Source organism: Pavona decussata, unplaced genomic scaffold, assembly GCF_977016875.1.
Source record: "Pavona decussata unplaced genomic scaffold, jaPavDecu1.1 SCAFFOLD_218, whole genome shotgun sequence".
NCBI lineage: Eukaryota > Metazoa > Cnidaria > Anthozoa > Scleractinia > Agariciidae > Pavona > Pavona decussata.
The window spans coordinates 1,153,862-1,176,963 of NW_028145623.1; the positions used below are offsets into that span (position 1 = coordinate 1,153,862).

Below are 23,102 nucleotides of genomic sequence, written 5' to 3' on the forward strand. Positions count from 1 at the left end.
GGGCATTCCATGTAAAAAATAAATGAAGACAGAGTAAATTGGAAGCAGCCGGGAAAATGATTTACATGTAATGGAGGGGATAGGAGGTCACCACAGCTGACCGGCAAATATGGTCTTTTTAGTTTATTTTATCATTATCTTCTTGTAATATTTCTTTACAAATACCCTTTTACCGTAGATTACTCAGCTCGCTTAGGCCATAGCTAGCTACTCTGAGGTAGGTTTTCGCCAAACATACTATTTTTTGGAAGACATGTGATGGAATATTTTACTGAGCCTGGTGAATAAATGAATGTATTATTCAGTAAGTGACACAGGCATACTCCACTGCGCGTATGCCACACATAATATTCCAATCCTAGCAGTATGCAGGATGTTTGTCCCATGAACGTAGTTTAATGACCTTAGCTCCCACGAGTCTCGTGTAGCTCAGAGGTAGAACATCTTAACTATTACTTGGAAGGTCTCAGGTTCGACTCCTGATAGAGTATGCTTGTGTCACTTACTGAATAATACATTATTCTCAAACTGTTTTTATTGTTGTTGTTGTTGTTGTTGTTGTTGTTATTTACTTAATTTGTTTTCAAGCCTCTTGCAATTGCGACAAAATAAATAAATTGTTGTTGGTTGGCTGTTGTTGTCTTATAGTAAGTACTTGCTTTTTACTCGTGAAGCGAAGATGCCTACATTGAAACGAGTATTTTTCAGGAGGTGCACGTGGGGGAGTGGGGTGGGTAATTTCGGCGGTCGATCACTCCATCCTACCAAGACTGCTTCATGCAGTCCCTTACTATTCTGGATAGTCTCCTTTAGTTTTTTTTTTTTTTTTGTCTCCTAGCTCTAGTCTCGCCGCGCTATGCGCTTTCTGATTGGTTTAAGTCTGAAACTAGATCCCACATTTTTCCACTGATTATCTTAACAAACAAACGCCACTTTCAATTGCAACATTGAATTCGTTTAATTCGTTTCATCGAGCTTGCAATGGAGCTTAGACTTACTGACACAGTGAGGTTTGCTTTGCTTGTCTCCCTTGTTTCTTTATCGCCAGTGGTAAACTCAGCGCCAACACAAAATCAGAATCTTTTAGATCTAAGAGCAACATCGTGTAACATAAATATCAACACTGGACCGAACAGGAAGCTTGAGGGTATTATCTTGGGAATGAAACGACAACTGGACGAGATTCAGAAGGAACTCAGAAATTTAACAGGGAAACCAAAAAATGACTCCAAGGGTCAGTAAATCTGGGTTTGCTAATGTTCCTTTGTCCTTCTTGCTGCGAGAAACTGACTCAACTTCAATGGGCTGGCGATGAAGAATTGCTTTTGCTGTGTTGGCGAGGAACGACACAAAGCTTGACCTTTGGAATATGACTCCCGGAACTCTTGTCGAAACGTAATCTATATGTACTGCTTATCACTCCAAAGATACGCGGATAGTAAGCTGTGCTTAAAATTATATAAAACCTTCTTTATCAGGTGTTCATGACATGCGAGCCATGTAGCTAGTTTCGAAAACAGAGCTTCTTTTTAAAACACATTCGATATTTTAGGAAGTTCAAAGATTGCTACGCATTTCGCTGCTCTTCCGGTGGGAGGGTAACTGCATGTAATTGAAATGAACCTGTCTGGACCTGTTTACAAACTGAATTCATGTGTTTGCTCATGAGTTCCTTGATATTCTAGCATTCTAGTACAGTATGGGGTATAAATAATAAGAAAGATATCCATATCCGAAAGAACCACTTTTTCCTGTTCGCGACATTTTTCTATTTGCCTTTATTTACCCATCTAGATTTGCATCACCACAAAAACTGTGCTGAGGTGTACAAGTCTGGTGAAAGAATCAGCGGTGTTTACACAATCGATCCTGATGGCTCAGGTGCCTTTGATGTGTTCTGTGACCACACTTCACCCGGTGGGGGGTGGACAGTATTCCAAAAGAGACTAGACGGCTCGGTTGATTTCTACCGCGGTTGGAACGAGTACAAACGTGGCTTTGGTAACCTGAATGGCGAGTTTTGGCTCGGACTGGACAAAATTTACCGTCTGACTAAGAAGGGACGATACAAACTTCGTGTGGACCTTGAAGACACCGCAGGAAGGACAGCTTATGCTGAGTATGACATGTTCGCAATAACGAGCGAGAGGACTAAGTACCAGCTAGGGATTGGATCATATTCAGGTAATAAGCAAGTTCTGTTAATACACAGCTATTTTTTTTTTCAGTAAAATTGATGGAACAACTCGCACCTCTTTTTCGATCACTTAAAATTAAGCTAATCAAGCCCCTCGTGACGTCAACTTCTTCGAACGCGTTTTCCCTCTCTTGCTGCCTGTCAGTTAAGACCTGCTGCTTCATGAATTTGCCTTAACTTGTACCGTAAATCCTCGAATAATCCCCCCTTTTTCTAGAGGGAAAAAATATTATTAAGCCCTTCTCCCCTCCCTCCCTTTTTCAGTTTTACAATGGAACTAATAAATGACAGAGTGTATTAAATCCCGAACATAAAGTTTAAATTTGCACTCTTCACAGCACAGTTTTTTCATGAGAAGTAACTGCTTAAAACACACTAATTTGTTTGTGATTTTCGGCAGCATGACTTCCAACTTCATGTACTTGAAAATTTTCTATTTGCTGTATAATTCCTTATGGAGAATCGAAACCGTCTTCTGAGCTGGTTGTTTGGAAAAATCAAGAATACCTATAAGCAAGAGACTATTCCGCGCGCTCTTGCGTCCTCAGTTGACGTTCCTGTTCTGTTGCCAAACTTCTCTAAAAATCTTAACTGCGGGAGACAATGTATCCGCTAAGTGAGCATGTTGTCACTATTTTCGCCCCCTTTTTTTACTCTTTTTGTAGGAACAGCTGGTGATTCTCTCTCCTATCACCGTGGTCACCCGTTTTCGACCAAAGATCAGGATAATGACAACTGGCCCAAACACTGTGCCGAACATTATAAAGGAGCCTGGTGGCATGAGAGCTGCCTTTACTCAAATCTGAATGGCCCCTATCACCATGGAACGATTTCAAATGCATACCAAGGTGTGGTCTGGTATCACTGGAAAGGAGCCAGCTACTCACTGAAGAGGGCTGAAATGAAGATCAGGCCAGTTACCTTTTAGCACAGAAGAAAGTTTGTCTTAAGTTTATCAAAGTAGAGAGTTAGAAAATAACGATTTATTTGTCAAATCGAATATATTTGCTTTATTCTTCTAACATACAGCTATTTCAATTAACGTTGTCGGTTCAAAGCATGAAGCTAAAAGACAAGACCGAAAGTTTACGTCGGATTTTTATGAATAAATTCGTCAAAATCAGTCATGCCTAGAGAAAACAATTGGTTGTAATTAGCAGTACAATGATCTGCACGTGCAGGGATGTTTTGATGAAATTATTCATAAAAAATTATCCCACAAAACATTGCGGTCTTGTCTTTTAGCTTGATTTTAATCCGACAACGTTAATTGAAATAGCTGTAAACCGTGAAAATTTGTGTTAGAATCGCATGAAGTTCAAAACTTTGTAACAATAAGCAATTATTCGTGTAGCTTTAATAAAACACAGTTATTAACGCACCGATTTATCCGCCGGTTCGTTTAGTAGGTTAATTCAATGACATGGGACAATTACACCTAATGTAAAAATGGCTGTCATTTCAATATTCTTTTGTTTGTAGTCACTGATTAGCCTCACCAGCCTCCACCGAGGTAAAATATTCTTTTGATATTTGAGCTCGTGAGGCTAATTTGAATGTAGACAAAAGATGACTTAATTGTCAGCCATTTTTGTACAGGGTCTATTTACGCGCTGCAATTCCTCGGCCGATTTCTTTTTCTATTGGTGTAGCGCAGAATGAGAATCGGCCTGATGTAATTCTATAAATCAGATATGTAAAATTGGGCCGAGACGGCCGGTACGTGTGAATTAGCCTTGAGTAATTTACGGTTTTTGCCCCTGTCAATAAATTATTAATAGCTGTAGCTAATGAGGAAGTGAATCAGGACCTTTCCTTTAAGAGAAAATTTAAAATCTTTTAATAATATTATACCTTTGGCTTAAATTAAAGTATAAAATAAAGAGAGTCGTTCGGAAAACATGCCACTTGGTATTTTAAGGTGCCAGCTTCTCTTGTCAGCGTCAAGAAAAAGGTGCGTCGTCACTTGATTGCTTTCAACAACTGTCTGATATTGGAGTTAAAAAATTCGTATTATCAGATCCTTCATTTTGGAGCTGGAGTTATTACCTCTGTGAGTTTCCCGAGTTGAGGAATTTACTGACCGTGAATTTACTTACCTGACCGTGAAACCAGCCTTGCTCTTGTTTGGATTATTTGTTCAACAATTTGTTGCAGATCATTTACTACAGCATCCGGTACTCTTGTTTTGTCGCGGTGGTTCTTCTAAACACAGCTAGTTACTGGTTCTAATAAAACTGTTTTTTTGTAATTTGTTTTTAAGCCATTTGCAGTTGCGACAAAATAAATAAATTGTTGTCCGTTGGCTGTTGTTGTCAAATAGTAGCTACTTGATTTTACTCGTGAAGACGCTTAGTGTTGAAACGAGTATTGTGCGGTACGTGGGGAGCGGGCAATTTCATAATTTGGGCGGTTGATCTCTCCTTTCTACCTTCCTTCCCAGGCAAACTTTATTGATAATTCCGCTGAATGACCAATACAGTCCCTCAACTGTCGGTTACCGCGGGCGCACTCAGATGGACCGAGCGTCACTGAACTGAACAGTTCAGTTTCTTGGAAATATGCCTCGCTTAACCCACCAAGTGACTTGTTTTCGTGGCTGCGTTTTCTGTCCTGCGCATATATTTGTGAGTTGTAGGTTTCCCTTTTGCAATAGGATCAGCTTCAAGGACATTTTGCATAGACAATTCTCGAATGATTACTGAAGAAAATCACCTCTCGCTTTACATCACACCACATTCTGTGCCAAAGAAAAAATCCATCCTACTTGTGATTGGTTTAAAGTATCTGAGACTAGATTCCACATTTTCCCACTGATTCTCTTAACAAACAAACGCCACTTTCAATAGCAACATTGAATTCGTTTAATTCTTTTTTCATTGAGCACGTAATTAATTAAACTTAGACATAAGTAAGCGCAGGGGCATAAAAATGTGGCGCAATCGCGTAGCCGGGCTGCCTTTTGGCGAGAGACTTAATTCCAACATGGCGGAAATGGCAACGCATGAGTAACTAGAATGTACGCTGACAACTTGTCACTGTTTTTCAGTTTCCTTTCCTTGCACTTGTGCTTACGCTTGCGTCGTCCCGATTTACACGTACGACGCAACGACGCAAACACAAGCAAAAACACCAGAGAATGAAAATCGTTCCATTCTCTTGTGCTTGTGCTTAAGCTTGCGTCGTTACGTCGAACGTGTAAATCGGGACGACGCAAGCATATGCACAAGGGCAAGCACAAGGAGCTTATGCTTGCGTGGTATCGGTTTATACGTACGTTTCTTGTGGTTATGCTTGTGCTTATGCTTATGCTTGCGTCGTAAATGTAAACCAGGCTTTAGCGTCGTAATTCTAAGACAAGGAATCCCCCAAGTGAGCACTTTGTGGTTGCTAATATATTTGTAGCCAATTAAGCCTAAAAGCGGAGCTCCAAAATTACTTTCTTTTAACAGCATTTCTACTTATGGTTTCCATATTAATCAACAATTTTTTCGAAATGGATTTAACTATAAAAGTTAACGTTAAAAGAGGACTACTTTTTGACCGTCCGGCGGTCATTTTCAAGTTCAAGATAAGAAGTAAAAATTAGCATGTGCTTTTATACAATTGTGAAAAAAACTAATGAGATACTGACTTAAAAAGCTCTAAGATGTTCACATCTAAACAATATAAGAAAATAAGAGCGTGAATGATAAATAGAAAGGAACGATAAATACAAGAAAAGGTATTAAAAAGGTATTTAGAAGTGAAATAATTATAAAATTAAATCACACTTCAATTTTTTAAATTCGCATTGAACGGAAGTTGTTAAAAAGAATTTCAGTGAAAAATAATCACAAATCTTACTCTCTGCCTTTATATCTTACAATTTGAAATATTTGCGTTTGTTCCCTGTCAAGAATGTCACAAATCAATGCTAAAATAAGAGAAATGTTTATGCCAACGATACACTGTGTTGCGAGGCGTTTGATTGACTGTTTAAGCTAAGAGTCAAAATTTCTTAAAAATAAGTAAAATGGGACGAGATCAGAAAATAAAACTCCAAGGGAAAATACGAACATGGACCGTAAAGCTGAGCTCAAAAGGTTACTCTGTAGTGGCAATATTATGAAGGACAAAAATCTTTTGGAAGAATCTTTTTTGATTAGGTATTAAAACTCGAATCAAAGTCCACGTTAGTCCAGGATTAGCTTAATCGGGCAAAAATACTGGTCCCAGGATAATAACGACTGGTCCAAACACTGTGCCGGACATGTCAAAGAAGCCTCGTGGCATGACGCCTACCTTAACTCAAACCTGTATGGTCCCTCAGGTCACCGGCATGGAACTAGTTCAAATGTACACCAGGGTGTAGTCTGGTATCACCGAAAAGGAAACAGCTACTCACTGAAGTGGGCTGAAATTAAGATCAGGCCAGAAACTTTCAGTTTTAGCACAGGGGGAGCTACGTGTTACGTTTATCGAAGCGGGAAGTTAGTAAATGAATAATGGTTTTTATGTCAAATCGAACCGGCGTTTAATTTTTTCTACCCAACTGAATCGTGAAAATTTGTGTTAGAATCGCAGGGATCACAGGAAGTTCAAAACTTTGTAACAATAAGCAATTATTCGTAAGGCTGAGCATGGTATTGCACCTTCATATATTGCTAGACTTTTATCTCTTAATTAATCTAAGTATAATGTGAGGTCCGTTGGCAACAACACTTTAGCAAGGTCCGAGATCAAATCGGCCAAGAAGACTGGAGACAGAGCCTTTGTGGCTGCCGCTCCGGTCTTATGGAATGCACTACCGCCCAGTCTTAGGGCTATTGATAACATTACTTCATTCAAGAAACAATTAAAGACGCATCTTTTTAGGAAAGCATGTTTTTTAGATATTTTAGATTCATTTATTTTTTTCTTTATTAATTATACAAGTTTTATAATTGTAAATAATGTTACTTTTAGTTAGTCTTCATTTTATCAATTTGTAAAGCGGGAGATCATATATTAATGAATTTCGCGCTATAGAAATAGTAAAATTATTAAAATTATTAAAATTATGATTTATCGGCGGTTCGATTAGTAGGATCAGTCGCATTGCACAAATTACACGTTACAACAGTTCTCGGCCGAATTCTGTTGATATGTTGCACGGAGTGAAAATTCGGCCGCTGCTCACCCATTTTCTTTAAAAATTGTGAAATTGGGCCGAGTCGGCCTCATTAACCTTGAGTGATCTATGGAAAAGAAGATAAGAGCAGTCACAGTTTTTGCCCCCGCCAATAATATATTAATAGATGTACCACATCAGGAAGTTTATCAATAAATTCCCTTTCCCTTTACAGAAGAAAATCACATCTCAGTTTACATCACACCACATTCTTTTTCAGCAAAAGTAAAATCCAAGCGGGAGGTTAGAAACTGGCTATTTTTATGCCAAATCGAACACGTTTGGTTTTTTTTTCTGACGTAAACCCTGGACATGGTGAAAATTTGAGTTAGAATCCCAGGAAGTTCAAAACTTGCTGATATCGCGTTTTTCAATTGAGTGTCGAAAGTAATTTCGCGTTTGCTGTAGTTTTCCATCACTACGATCTGTGATTGGTCACCAAAACTCGCGACACTTTCTCAACCAATGGGAATTCAAACCAAAACCAATCGTGTTTTTCTCGCTCTTGGCGTCAGTTACAGTATTTGCTTCGAATTCTGATTGGCTTGTTGTGTTGTTTACATCTGTTGAGATTGGCCAGAGTAATTATTTTGGTATTGGTCCTACGACACTCAATTGGAAACCGCTCAAATAGGCAATTATTCGTACAGCTGCAATAAAACACAATAATTACACGTACCGATTTATTTGCGGTTAGATTTGTAAGATCAGTCGTAGGGGACAATTTACACGTTCGTACAACTGTTCTCGGCCGATTTCATTTCTTGTTGGTGTAGCGTGCTGTGAAAATTTGGCCTCCTCTGACTCATTTTCTTTGCAAAATTGGGCCGAGTCGGCCTCATTAATCGCTACCTCTAAATTAGCCTTAAGTGATTTAGGGCAAAGAATATAAGAGCAGTCATAGCTTTTGCCCCTGCCAACTAACTATTAATAGCTGTAGCAAATCAGGAAGTTGATCAGCACATTAATTAATTAACTTTCCCTTTACGGAAGAAATTCACATCTCAGTTTACATCACACCATATTCTGTTTCAGCGAAAAATATTTCTATCATACTTGTGATTGGTTAAAATTATCTGAAACTATATTCTACATTTTTTCATGTACTCTTGATAAACAAACGTGAATTCAATAGCAATATTGTATTCGATCCCTGCCAACAAACTATTAATGTGCTAGAATTCCAGGAAGTTCAAAACTTGCTGATAGAGCGGTTTTCAATTAATATTGAGTGTCGAAAGTAATTTCGCCTTTGCTTTAGTTTTCTATTACTACGCTCTGTGATTGGTTAACAAAACTCGCGCCACTTTCTCAACCAATGGGAATTCAAACCAAAACCAATCGTGTTTTTCCCGCTCTTGGCGTCAGTTACAGGATTTGCTTCAAATTCTGATTGGCTCGTTGTGTTGTTTACATCTGTTGAGATTGGCCAGAGTAATTATTTTAGTATTGGTGCTACGACACTCAATTGGAAACCGCTCAAATAGGCAATTATTCGTACAGCTGTAATAAAACACAATAATTACACGTACCGATTTATCATCGGTTCGATTTGTAAGATCAGTCGTACGTAGGGGACAATTTACACGTTCGTACAACTGTTCTCGGTCGATGTGTTTTCTTGTTGGTGTAGCGTGCTGTGAAAATTTGGCCTCCGCTGACTCATTTTCTTTGTAAAATTTGGCCGAGTCGGCTCGATTAATCGCTACCTCTAAATTAGCCTTGAGTGATTTACGGGAAAGAATATAAGAGCAGTCATAGTTTTTGCCCCTGCCAAAAAACCATTTAATAGCTGTAGCACATCAGGAAGTTGATCAGCACATTAATTACCTTTCGCTTTACGGAAGAAATTCACATCTCAGTTTACATCACACCATATTCTGTTTCAGCGAAAAATATTTCTATCATACTTGTGATTGGTTAAAATTATCTGAAACTATATTCTACATTTTTTCATGTACTCTTGATAAACAAACGCGAATTCAATAGCAATATTGTATTCGATCCCTGCCAACAAACTATTAATGTGCTAGAATTCCAGGAAGTTCAAAACTTGCTGATAGAGCGGTTTTCAATTAATATTGAGTGTCGAAAGTAATTTCGCCTTTGCTTTAGTTTTCTATTACTACGCTCTGTGATTGGTTAACAAAACTCGCGCCACTTTCTCAACCAATGGGAATTCAAACCAAAACCAATCGTGTTTTTCCCGCTCTTGGCGTCAGTTACAGGATTTGCTTCAAATTCTGATTGGCTCGTTGTGTTGTTTACATCTGTTGAGATTGGCCAGAGTAATTATTTTAGTATTGGTGCTACGACACTCAATTGGAAACCGCTCAAATAGGCAATTATTCGTACAGCTGTAATAAAACACAATAATTACACGTACCGATTTATCATCGGTTCGATTTGTAAGATCAGTCGTACGTAGGGGACAATTTACACGTTCGTACAACTGTTCTCGGCCGATGTGTTTTCTTGTTGGTGTAGCGTGCTGTGAAAATTTGGCCTCCGCTGACTCATTTTCTTTGTAAAATTTGGCCGAGTCGGCTCGATTAATCGCTACCTCTAAATTAGCCTTGAGTGATTTACGGGAAAGAATATAAGAGCAGTCATAGTTTTTGCCCCTGCCAAAAAACCATTTAATAGCTGTAGCACATCAGGAAGTTGATCAGCACATTAATTACCTTTCGCTTTACGGAAGAAATTCACATCTCAGTTTACATCACACCATATTCTGTTTCAGCGAAAAATATTTCTATCATACTTGTGATTGGTTAAAATTATCTGAAACTATATTCTACATTTTTTCATGTACTCTTGATAAACAAACGCGAATTCAATAGCAATATTGTATTCGATCCCTGCCAACAAACTATTAATGTGCTAGAATTCCAGGAAGTTCAAAACTTGCTGATAGAGCGGTTTTCAATTAATATTGAGTGTCGAAAGTAATTTCGCCTTTGCTTTAGTTTTCTATTACTACGCTCTGTGATTGGTTAACAAAACTCGCGCCACTTTCTCAACCAATGGGAATTCAAACCAAAACCAATCGTGTTTTTCCCGCTCTTGGCGTCAGTTACAGGATTTGCTTCAAATTCTGATTGGCTCGTTGTGTTGTTTACATCTGTTGAGATTGGCCAGAGTAATTATTTTAGTATTGGTGCTACGACACTCAATTGGAAACCGCTCAAATAGGCAATTATTCGTACAGCTGTAATAAAACACAATAATTACACGTACCGATTTATCATCGGTTCGATTTGTAAGATCAGTCGTACGTAGGGGACAATTTACACGTTCGTACAACTGTTCTCGGTCGATGTGTTTTCTTGTTGGTGTAGCGTGCTGTGAAAATTTGGCCTCCGCTGACTCATTTTCTTTGTAAAATTTGGCCGAGTCGGCTCGATTAATCGCTACCTCTAAATTAGCCTTGAGTGATTTACGGGAAAGAATATAAGAGCAGTCATAGTTTTTGCCCCTGCCAAAAAACCATTTAATAGCTGTAGCACATCAGGAAGTTGATCAGCACATTAATTACCTTTCGCTTTACGGAAGAAATTCACATCTCAGTTTACATCACACCATATTCTGTTTCAGCGAAAAATATTTCTATCATACTTGTGATTGGTTAAAATTATCTGAAACTATATTCTACATTTTTTCATGTACTCTTGATAAACAAACGCGAATTCAATAGCAATATTGTATTCGATCCCTGCCAACAAACTATTAATGTGCTAGAATTCCAGGAAGTTCAAAACTTGCTGATAGAGCGGTTTTCAATTAATATTGAGTGTCGAAAGTAATTTCGCCTTTGCTTTAGTTTTCTATTACTACGCTCTGTGATTGGTTAACAAAACTCGCGCCACTTTCTCAACCAATGGGAATTCAAACCAAAACCAATCGTGTTTTTCCCGCTCTTGGCGTCAGTTACAGGATTTGCTTCAAATTCTGATTGGCTCGTTGTGTTGTTTACATCTGTTGAGATTGGCCAGAGTAATTATTTTAGTATTGGTGCTACGACACTCAATTGGAAACCGCTCAAATAGGCAATTATTCGTACAGCTGTAATAAAACACAATAATTACACGTACCGATTTATCATCGGTTCGATTTGTAAGATCAGTCGTACGTAGGGGACAATTTACACGTTCGTACAACTGTTCTCGGTCGATGTGTTTTCTTGTTGGTGTAGCGTGCTGTGAAAATTTGGCCTCCGCTGACTCATTTTCTTTGTAAAATTTGGCCGAGTCGGCTCGATTAATCGCTACCTCTAAATTAGCCTTGAGTGATTTACGGGAAAGAATATAAGAGCAGTCATAGTTTTTGCCCCTGCCAAAAAACCATTTAATAGCTGTAGCACATCAGGAAGTTGATCAGCACATTAATTACCTTTCGCTTTACGGAAGAAATTCACATCTCAGTTTACATCACACCATATTCTGTTTCAGCGAAAAATATTTCTATCATACTTGTGATTGGTTAAAATTATCTGAAACTATATTCTACATTTTTTCATGTACTCTTGATAAACAAACGCGAATTCAATAGCAATATTGTATTCGATCCCTGCCAACAAACTATTAATGTGCTAGAATTCCAGGAAGTTCAAAACTTGCTGATAGAGCGGTTTTCAATTAATATTGAGTGTCGAAAGTAATTTCGCCTTTGCTTTAGTTTTCTATTACTACGCTCTGTGATTGGTTAACAAAACTCGCGCCACTTTCTCAACCAATGGGAATTCAAACCAAAACCAATCGTGTTTTTCCCGCTCTTGGCGTCAGTTACAGGATTTGCTTCAAATTCTGATTGGCTCGTTGTGTTGTTTACATCTGTTGAGATTGGCCAGAGTAATTATTTTAGTATTGGTGCTACGACACTCAATTGGAAACCGCTCAAATAGGCAATTATTCGTACAGCTGTAATAAAACACAATAATTACACGTACCGATTTATCATCGGTTCGATTTGTAAGATCAGTCGTACGTAGGGGACAATTTACACGTTCGTACAACTGTTCTCGGTCGATGTGTTTTCTTGTTGGTGTAGCGTGCTGTGAAAATTTGGCCTCCGCTGACTCATTTTCTTTGTAAAATTTGGCCGAGTCGGCTCGATTAATCGCTACCTCTAAATTAGCCTTGAGTGATTTACGGGAAAGAATATAAGAGCAGTCATAGTTTTTGCCCCTGCCAAAAAACCATTTAATAGCTGTAGCACATCAGGAAGTTGATCAGCACATTAATTACCTTTCGCTTTACGGAAGAAATTCACATCTCAGTTTACATCACACCATATTCTGTTTCAGCGAAAAATATTTCTATCATACTTGTGATTGGTTAAAATTATCTGAAACTATATTCTACATTTTTTCATGTACTCTTGATAAACAAACGCGAATTCAATAGCAATATTGTATTCGATCCCTGCCAACAAACTATTAATGTGCTAGAATTCCAGGAAGTTCAAAACTTGCTGATAGAGCGGTTTTCAATTGAGTGTCGAAAGTAATTTCGCCTTTGCTTTAGTTTTCTATTACTACGCTCCATGATTGGTCAACAAAACTCGCGCCACTTTCTCAATCAATAGAAATTCAAACCAAAACCAATCGTGTTTTTCCCGCTCTTGGCGTCAGTTACAGTATTTGCTTCAAATTCTGATTGTCTTGTTGTGTTGTTTACATCTGTTGAGATTGGCCAGAGTAGTTATTTTGGTATTGGTGCCACGACACTCAATTGGAAACCGCTCTTAAAGGCGATTATTCGTGCAGCTGTAATAAAACACAATAATTACACGTACCGATTTATTTGCGGTTAGATTTGTAAGATCAGTCGTAGGGGACAATTTACACGTTCGTACAACAGTCCTTGGCCGATGTCTTTTCTTGTTGGTGTAGCGTGCTGTGAAAATTTGGCCTCCGGTGACTCATTTTCTTTGTAAAATTTGGCCGAGTCGGCTCGATTAATCGGTAGCTCTAAATTAGCCTCGAGTGATTTACGGGAAAGAATATAAGGGCAGTCATAGTTTTTGCCCCTGCCAACGAAATATTAATAGCTGTAGCAAATCAGGAACTTGATCAGCACATTAATTACCTTTCCCTTTACGGAAGAAATTCACATCTCTGTTTACATCGCACCATATTCTGTTTCAGCGAAAAAATATTTCAATCATACTTGTGATTGGTTAAAGTTATCTGAAACTATATTCCACATTTTTTCATCTACTCTTGATAAATAAACGCCAATTCAATAGCAAAATAGTATTCGATCAATTTTTAGTGAGCACGCAATTGAGCCTAGACTTACTGCCACCATGTGTTTTGCTTTCCTTGTCTGCCTTGTTTCTCTATTGCCAGTGGTGGACTCAGCGCCAACACAAAATAAGAATCTTTTAGATCTGAGAGCGACATCGTGTAACATAAATATCAACACTGGACCGAACAAGAAGCTTGAGGGTATTATCTTGGGGATGAAACGACAACTGGATGAGATTCAGATGGAACTCAGAAATTTATCAAAGAAACCAGAAAATGACTCCAAAGGTCAGTAAATCTGGGTTTGCTAATATTCTTTTGTCCTTTTTGATCTGAGTAACAGACTCAACTTTATAGGGCCCGCGATGAAGAATCTCTTTTTCTATGTCAGCTAGGAAAGACGGGTTTACTGTACATAATTTATTTAAGTGAACCTGTCTGACCTAGTTACAAACTGAATTCACGTGCTAACTCATGTTCAATTGATATTTTAGTGGACAGGTTAATAATAAAAAGGTTATCCATATCCGAAAGAACTACTTTCCCTGATACACAACATTATTTGCCTTTGCCTTTACCCATCTAGATTTGCATCACCACAAAGACTGTGCTGAGGTGTACAAGTATGGTGACAGAATCAGCGGTGTTTATACAATCGACCCGGATGGCTCAGGTGCCTTTGATGTGTTCTGTGACCACACTTCACCCGGTGGGGGGTGGACAGTGTTCCAAAAGAGACTGGACGGCTCGGTTGATTTCTACCGCGGCTGGAACGAGTACAAACGTGGCTTTGGTAACCTGAATGGCGAGTTTTGGCTCGGACTGGAGAATATTTACCGTCTGACTAGGAGTGGACGATACAAGCTTCGCGTAGACCTTGAAGACACCGCAGGAAATACAACCTATGCTGAGTATGACATGTTTGCTGTCACGAGCGAGAGGACTAAGTACCAGCTAGGGATTGGATCTTACTCTGGTGGGCATCGTGTACCTCTAAACACCCTCTCTTGAATTAGATTTTTGCCTGAGTCACGCGTCCAATACTTTGCCTGCAACTGACTAACAAATTTAGATGAAATAAGCTAATATCAGCAAGAATAGATTTAATTCTTTAGCGCGAGATTACATTACATTATTATTTTACCTTTTTTAGCGAGCTTCAGGGCACATACTGCAGATATCACGTGTATTACTGTCTTTTTTCCAGTCCCTCCATCTGATATAATTTTAGTGGCAAGCGAGGGCTCTTGGTCAGAATGCAACAACTGTATTCGAAATTTAACGTCGCTGAACTCAGTCTCGTACTTGTATTCTGACGCGCGAAGGTTCATTTTAATTACGATAATTTAACATGAATCAATTGGCAGCGTAATAAGATTGAGAAGCTGAAGTTTTACTTCACACAAAGAGAGTACCAGAAGTCAAGCAGCTTATTCTCGTTCTGCTGGACAATATACCTTGAGCGTTGGCGTCAAAGACGATGAAGTGGTAAGGTCGATAGAAATGTAAAGTAAACGTCCAAAACAAAGCGAAATATCGCTAAATATCGCGCTCTTATCAAAAACTGTATCTTCCGAAGAAGGCAAATTAGCCACCATTAAGAGTAAAGTTTACCCTTAATGGTGACTAATTTTCCTTCTTCGGAAGGTTCATTAAATCAAATAATTTGTTTGTTTCTCCTGGCCACGCATCCACATAGCTTCTTCTAAACTAATCTCTTTTTCCCATTTTTAGTTTGCATGGTTTATGTGTAGTGTTGCTATCATGCGATTACCGTTACGTACGTGTTTAAAATGCTTTTTTCGTATAACTTGTTTAAATGATTGTTCATAGTTTATTCCTGTTCCTGTTAATTCTTTTCAAGGAACCGCTGGCGATTCTCTTTCCTACCACCGTGGTTATTCCTTTAAAACAAAAGATCAGGGCCCAGTTGCTCGAAGCATGGTTAGCGCTAACCTGGGTTAAATACCATAACAACCTATAGGTTTTAATACCTCTTAACCAATCGTTAGCCCTAACCATGTTTCGAGCAACTAGGCCCAGGATAACAGTCTGCGGTAAATGTGCTACGATCTACAAAGGAGCCAGGTGGTATCGAGGCTGTCACCGCTCCAATCTTAACGGTGTGTATCATCACGGACAGCACTCATCAAATGCTGATGGAGTCAACTGGTCTACCTGGAAAGGCTACAAGTATTCAGTAAAGAGAGCAGAAATGAAGATTAGACCAGTGGCATTTTAAAATCAAGTATTTATTCTTGGTGTGTGTTTTTGTGTGCTTTTTCTTGTGAGTTAAAGGGAAATTGGCGTGCAAACGAGAGTAAGCAAAGATGTTAATCAAACTATAAAAAAGGCTAGGCGCATATATACGTCTCTCCACCCGTGTGGTTTTCATCTGAGGGTTTTAGAAATAATGCGAAAGGAGTGTTACAACAGTTATTTGGGTTTGTAACTTTAAAATTCACGGTTTATTTCCTTAAGCTTGTAGTAGAGGATCAAGCTTTGATCCAGCAGAGAATTGGAAACAAACTTGTTTTCAAAACTCATCTACAGTTGACAGCACGTTTTGGTTTCGGTTGATCAATCGTTTCGGTTAAAGAAAATCAAAATCAGTATGTGGTACCGTATGAAAAAATAATTGAAGACAGAGGAAATTGGAAGAAGCCGGGAAAATTATTTACATGTAATGGAGCGGATGGGAGGACACCACAGCTGACCGGCAAGTATGGTCCTTTTAATTTATTTTATCATTATATTTTTGTGATATCTCTTTACAAATACCCTTTTACTGTAGATTACTCAGCTCGCTTAGGCCATAGCTAGCTAGTCTGAGGTAGGTTTTCGCCAAACACACCATTTTTTGGAAGACATGTTTTGGAATATTTTACTGAGCCTGGTAAATAAATGAATGCATTATTCAGTAAGTGACACAGGCATACTCCACTGCGCATATGCCACACATGATATTCCAATCCTAGCAGTATGCAGGATGTTTGTCCCATAAACCTAGTGTAATGGCCTTAGCTCCCACGAGTCTCGTGTAGCTCAGAGGTAGAACATCTTTATTAACTATTTGTTGGAAGGTCTCAGGTTTGACTCCTGATAGAGTATGCCTGTGTCAATTACTGAATAATACATTATTCTCAAACTGTTTTTATTGTTGTTGTTGTTGTTATTTACTTAATTTGTTTTCGAGCCTCTTGCAATTTCGACAAAATAAATAAATTGTTGTTGGTTGGCTGTTGTTGTCTTATAGTAAGTACTTGCTTTTTTTACTCGTGAAGACGCCTACATTGAAACGAGTATTTTTCGAGAGGTGGGGAGGGGGGTGGGAAATTTGGGCGGTCGATCACTCCATCCTACCAAGACTGCTTGCAGTCCCTTACTATTCTGGATAGTCTCTTTTCGTTTTTTTGTCTCCTAGCTCCAGTCTCGCCGCGCTGTGCGGTTTCTGATTGGTTTAAGTCTGAAACTATATTCCACATTTTTCCACTGATTATCTTAACAAACAAACGCCACTTTCAATTGCAACATTGAATTCGTTCAATTCGTTTCATTGAGCACGCAATGGAGCTTAGACTTACTGAAACAGTGAGGTTTGCTTTCCTCGTCTGCCTTGTTTCTTTATCGCCAGTCGTGGACTCAGCGCCAACACAAAATCAGAATCTCTTAGATCTGAGAGCGACATCGTGTAACATAAATATCAACACTGGACCTAACAAGAAGCTTGAGGGTATTATCTTGGGAATGAAACAACAACTGGACAAGATTCAGAAGGAACTTAGAAATTTAACAAGGAAACCAGAAAATGACTCCAAAGGTCAGTAAATCTGGGTTTGCTAATATTATTTTGTCTTTCTTGCTGTGAGAAACTGACTAACTTCAAAGAGCTGGCGATGAAGAATTGCTTTTGCTGTGTTGGCGAGGAGAGACACAAAGCTTGACCTTCGGAATATGACTCCCGGAAGTCTTGTCGAAACGTAATCTATATGTACTGCCTATCACTCCAAAGATACGCGGATAGTAAACCGCGTGACTAAAATTGATAGGTATGGATATAAAGCCTGTATTATCAGCTATTCATGACATGCGAGTCATGTACCTAGTAGTTTCTTTAATGTAGATACCAAGTTTTGAAAACAGAGTCTCTTCTTAAAACACATACGACATCTGAGGAAGTTGAAAGATTGCTATGCATTTCGCTGCACTTCCGGTGCAAGGTTATTGTATGTAATTTAACTGAACCTGTCTGACCCGTTTACAAACTGAATTCATGTGTTTGCTCATGAGTTCCTTGATATTCTAGTAAACTAGTATAGCCTGGGGTATAAAATAAAAAGAAAGATATTTTTATCCGAAAGAACCACTTTCCCCGGTTCGCGACATTATTTCCCTTTGCCTTTACCCATCTAGATTTGCATCACCACAAAAACTGTGCTGAGGTGTACAAATCTGGTGACAGAATCAGCGGTGTTTATACAATCGACCCTGATGGCTCAGGCGCCTTTGATGTGTTCTGTGACCACACTTCACCCGGTGAGGGATGGACAGTATTCCAAAAGAGACTGGACGGCTCGGTTGATTTCTACCGCGGCTGGAACGAGTACAAACGTGGCTTTGGTAACCTGAATGGCGAGTTTTGGCTCGGACTGGAAAAAATTTACCATCTTACTAAGAGTAAACGATACAAACTTCGTGTGGACCTTGAGGACACCACGGGAAGGACAGCTTATGCTGAGTATGACATGTTTGCCATAACGAGCGAGAGGACTAAGTACCAGCTAGGGATTGGATCATATTCAGGTAATAAGTTAGTTCTGTTAATTTACAGCCAGTTTTTTTTTTCAGTAAATATGATCGAGTAAACAACTCCCACCTCTTTCTCGATTACTTAATTAAAATTAAAGCTAATTAAGCCCCTCGTTACGTCAACTTGTTCGAACGCGTTTTCCCTCGCTTGCTGCCTGTCAGATAAGAACTGCTTGATGAAATTGCCTTAACTTGTACCGTAAATCCTCTAAGACGCCCCTCTCTCAAATATGCCTCCATTTCTAATACGCCCCCTCCCCCGCCTTCCTTTTTTAGAAGGAAAAAATATAATTAAACCCTTCTCATTAGCTCTCCTCTCTTCATTTCATAATGAAACTAATAAATGGCAGACTATTCAATCACGAGAATAAAGTTTTATTTTGCACTCTTCAAAGTACGGTTTTTCCATTGGAAGTAACTGTCCGAAACACACAAATTTGTTTTTGATTTTTGACAGCATGACCTCCAACTTCATGTACTTGTTTGAAAAAGTCGGTGTAGCGCCCCGGAACTACGAGAACGTCCTCAAGAAATCTCTCTCGAGTCGGTGAAAATTCTTTGTAGTGTAAATCACGACCTTCTCGTGCCGAGCAGTCCGGCACTCCACCAAATGAGCTAACCGGATAGCGCTTGCCGTTTGTCGTAGACGTAATTCTAAATCTCCCTATTAGGCTGATTTAGCAACAGAACGGGAACGTCAGTTGACAACGGCGCGCTCATCAAGAATACCCATAAGATAGTCGAGATGGACTCACGTCCAGACTATTCTACCAACGAGCTCTCGCGTCCTCAAATCAAGTTCCCATTCTGTTGCTTAATCAGCCAATTTAAATTGCGGGAGACAATGCATCCTCTAAGTGAGCATGTTGTGGTTGCTAAAAACAACTTGAATCACTTTTTTTGTAGGAACCGCTGGTGACTCTCTCTCCTATCACCGTGGTCACCCGTTTTCGACCAAAGATCAGGATAATGACAACTGGTCCAAACACTGTGCCGAACATTTTAAAGGAGCCTGGTGGCATGTCGACTGCCTGCACTCAAATCTGAACGGCCCCTATCACCATGGAACGATTTCAATTCCATACAAGGGTGTGGTCTGGTATCACTGGAAAGATCACAGCTACTCACTGAAGAGGGCTGAAATGAAGATCAGGCCAGTTATCTTTTAGCACAGGAGAAAGTTTGTCTAAGTTGAGGTTACCCGGTACCTTCAGAGGTGTCTTCAGAGGTGTCTCGCGTCCAAGCGATGTAGCGCGTCCGGTTTAAACTGTAGATACCTGAACCCTTATATCAAATTAAAGCTTATAGAGCTGGCTATCCAACTAAACCAAGAATTTTGAAATAAAATGAATTGCCGAATTTTTAGCGCTGTTTTCTCGAATAAATTTTTTTCACTTGGAGGAGCCACTTCAAAGAGCTAAAACTCAAAAGGAATTTGTTCGTTTGCCTTCAAATTTGGACAGTAGCTATATAAACAACAAAAAAGTGTCTGCGAATTTTTTCTTTCGAGATTTTTTTTCTCCGAGAGCGATTTTTGTACGATTACTCCACATTTTTTTCATCCTATTTCGAAAATGCTCTATAACTTTTCACTGCGATTGAATATGGCAAAACGCAGACACGTTTTTTTTTTCGCTTTGGGTCCGGAAATATGAGGAGCAAATTAAATTAGCAAAAAACAATATTCACTTTCACTTGTAGCTTTGAAAAGGTGATTCGGACGCTCGCAATTAGAGATCGTGCGAAAATTCGACAATTTATTTTATTTCAAAATTCTTGGTATGGTTTGATAGTCAGCTGTATAAGCTTTAATTTGATATAGGGGCTTAGGTATCTACAGTTTAAACTGGACGCGTTACATCGCTTAAACGCAGACACCTCTGAAGGTCCTGGGTAACCGTAATCTAAGCGGCAAGTTAGAAAATGTCAAATCGAACATGTTTGCTTTATCCTTCTCGTGACAGTTTGTGTTAGAATTGCAGGAAGTTCAAATCTTGCTTATAATAAAATCAATTTATTAAGCTCTAATAAAACACAGTAATTAACCCACCGATTTATCCGCCGGTTCAATTAGTAGGTTCAATCCCATTAGACAATTTACACGCTGCATTTTCTCGGTCGATTTCTTTTTCTATTGGGGAAGCGCAGAATGAGAATCTATAAATCAGATTTGTAAAATTGGGCCTAGTCGGCCTAATCAACCGTTACGTGTTAATTAGCCTTGAGTGATTAACGGTTTTTGCTTCCGTCAACAAATTATTAACAGCTGTCGCTAATGAGTAAGTGGATTACGACCTTTCTTTTAGAAGAAAATCTAAAATCTTTTGATGATATTATACCTTTGGCTTAAATTAATGCATAAAATAAAGAGAGTCGTTCGGAAAACATGCCGCTTGGTACTACGATACTAGCTTCTCTTGTCAGCGTCAAGAAAAGAGGGCGTCGTCAATTGATTGCTTTCAACAACTTAAGTCTGACCTAAGTTGGAGTTAAAAAAAAAAAAAAAAAATTCTTGATTTTGGAACTGGAGTTATTATCTCCGCGAGTTTCCCGAGTTGGGGAATTTACTGACGTGGTTTGTAGGAAATGATTGAAAGCTACAGGCTAGTACAAAACAAAGACAACATTCGTTCATGACTAGCCTGCAAGAAGGCTCTCTTTTAGGTCAGCCTTGAGCACCTTAATTTTTTCATTTCATTTTTTTCAATTTATTTTTAATTTAAACCCTTTTCCTACCGACTTTGTTGTTGGATTGTTCTGCCACCTTTGCACAATTTGAACGAATTGGAATAATCACGACGTAGTGGAAATAGCTGGGCGTAATAGGTGGTTTTCACCTCATACATCGTCACGCAAGTGAAAACATAAAATCCTCAACCATTTAAAATAGATAAAGTCAAAAAATTGTTATGTTGTAGAAGAGTGATACATAAACAACGTGTGAAAGCCACAGGGCTGTGCGATATCTTCTAATCGAGTTATTCGAGAAAATGTACCACGGAAAATTACAGAGTTTAGTATGGGACGCCATGTTGGTGCCCCGTCTGATGGGCACCAACATGGCGGCCGGAAATCAGCAAAAACATCTGGAGTTTACCTTGGCTATTTCAAAGCCTTTCTTCTCTCTGCTGAACTTTCACACATTGACATTAACGTTTCTATTACATGTCAGCTGATCAGACCTAAAAAAAAAAAAAACACGAGGCGAATCGATGTTTTCATGTACGTGACATGTTTAGAGCAGCAATCCTTCTGTCACGCAATGCGCAAAAATCTAAAATTCAAACTGCTCTATTTTCAAAACAAAGAATGCTATCCTGCTGAAAACAAGCAAGCTGATGGAAATTTAGATTTTCTTATATGTGATGAAGATAAAAACCCAAAATTGTGTTTAGTTATGAATTTCAGTTTTTTATGACGTCAGATGAAAACCAAGAATATTTTCAAGGGACGTTTTCGTTGGCGTTGCCGCCTTCGCTCCTTAAAGGAGCACTGTTACGCATAGTTTGCTCTATGTTGCATTGGTCAATCGTGCTCAAATATAATATTTGACTAAGAACATTTTCTCTAGCATGAAATTGCTCTTAGAGCACCCAGAAAAACATTTCTCCGAGCAAGAAGAAACCGTATAATCACTAGCCTTTTTTAGCCATTTTTCCAAGATACGTATAGGAGGCAATATTTTTCAAGCTGCAATCCATTACCATCCCAGACATCCGCAGATAGAGATGAATCATACTAGTTTTTGTGCACTAGTATAATTGTTCAGTTAACAAAACGGAGCCATTCTTTTCACGTTTACATCCACACAAATACGTTTTTTGGTTTTTTAAAGTGACACGGGAGCCTCACCAATGCAAGACTGTAACGGTATCGAAAACGTCACTTGGAAATATAAGTTTATTTCATTTGTGCCGGCTACCTGGCGGATTATTTTAACTCGCTCAACTTCTACACAAACGACAAACTACCCAGGAACCAAATTGGTAGGAGTGGTGTTCAAGAAAATAAATCCACCGTCTCGTGTTTACGTTCTCCATAAAACCTTGAATTTGGTCATTTCACGTTGCTGTTTTGCAGAGGACGGCAAAGAAATGTACCAAAATTTCTAAAAACACCCGTGCAGAGCGATTGTTCTTGTTCATAATAAATCCTACGGCCTTTTTGTGGCTTGCCGTTGCCGTCGTCGATGTTTTTATGTGTATTTGAATTCACATTCATTGTATTTGTTTATACACCTGTGTTCGCCTCAGTCCTTCCTTAATTAATTCATACTGATGCCCAAGATCACAGCCAAAGCATTTATTTTCCTGACGGCGTTAATGTCTATTATGACCGAAAAGTCTTTTTAACTTTGAAATCTCTCTTGAGAAATCCATAAGGAATTGGATTGACAGCTGAATTTAAAATACAGAGGAGATCGAGAATGTTGGCGATATCGTCAGATAGATCACAATTTATGTTCCATTCACGAGAGCAGAAACCTTTCCAATGTTCTGCTGAAGAGCAGAGAATAAACACAACCATGACTGCTATCATCATCTTTGCGGTCGCCTGTCTTTCGAAGACTTCAGATCTGCCGGCTGTTTTTACCCCTATTGTTTCACTTCTGTAGTTAAAACGGACTTGAGCTTTCAACGCGCGTGATTCAAGAGACCAGTTTCGCGCAACAACTAAAACACGCGTCGATAATA

The 23,102-nt window shown here is 38.9% G+C and overlaps 3 protein-coding genes across 3 annotated transcripts; all 3 read left to right on the top strand.

Moving 5' to 3' along the window:
* Positions 1-331: 331 nt before the first annotated feature.
* On the top strand, positions 332-22,649 carry LOC146459638 (microfibril-associated glycoprotein 4-like). Its single transcript, XM_085089224.1, has 4 exons — positions 332-470; positions 16,533-17,419; positions 18,013-18,402; positions 19,315-22,649. The coding sequence occupies exons 2-4, from the start codon at positions 17,167-17,169 to the stop codon at positions 19,575-19,577; spliced, it is 906 nt and encodes a 301-aa protein (XP_084945350.1). The 5' UTR covers positions 332-470; positions 16,533-17,166; the 3' UTR covers positions 19,578-22,649.
* LOC146459639 (microfibril-associated glycoprotein 4-like) lies at positions 820-4,097 on the top strand. Its single transcript, XM_085089241.1, has 3 exons — positions 820-1,234; positions 1,795-2,184; positions 2,863-4,097. The coding sequence occupies exons 1-3, from the start codon at positions 982-984 to the stop codon at positions 3,123-3,125; spliced, it is 906 nt and encodes a 301-aa protein (XP_084945367.1). The 5' UTR covers positions 820-981; the 3' UTR covers positions 3,126-4,097.
* LOC146459640 (microfibril-associated glycoprotein 4-like) lies at positions 13,607-16,839 on the top strand. Its single transcript, XM_085089229.1, has 3 exons — positions 13,607-13,887; positions 14,186-14,575; positions 15,464-16,839. Exons 1-3 carry the CDS (start codon positions 13,659-13,661, stop codon positions 15,562-15,564), a joined length of 720 nt encoding a protein of 239 aa, XP_084945355.1. The 5' UTR covers positions 13,607-13,658; the 3' UTR covers positions 15,565-16,839.
* Positions 22,650-23,102: the final 453 nt, after the last annotated feature.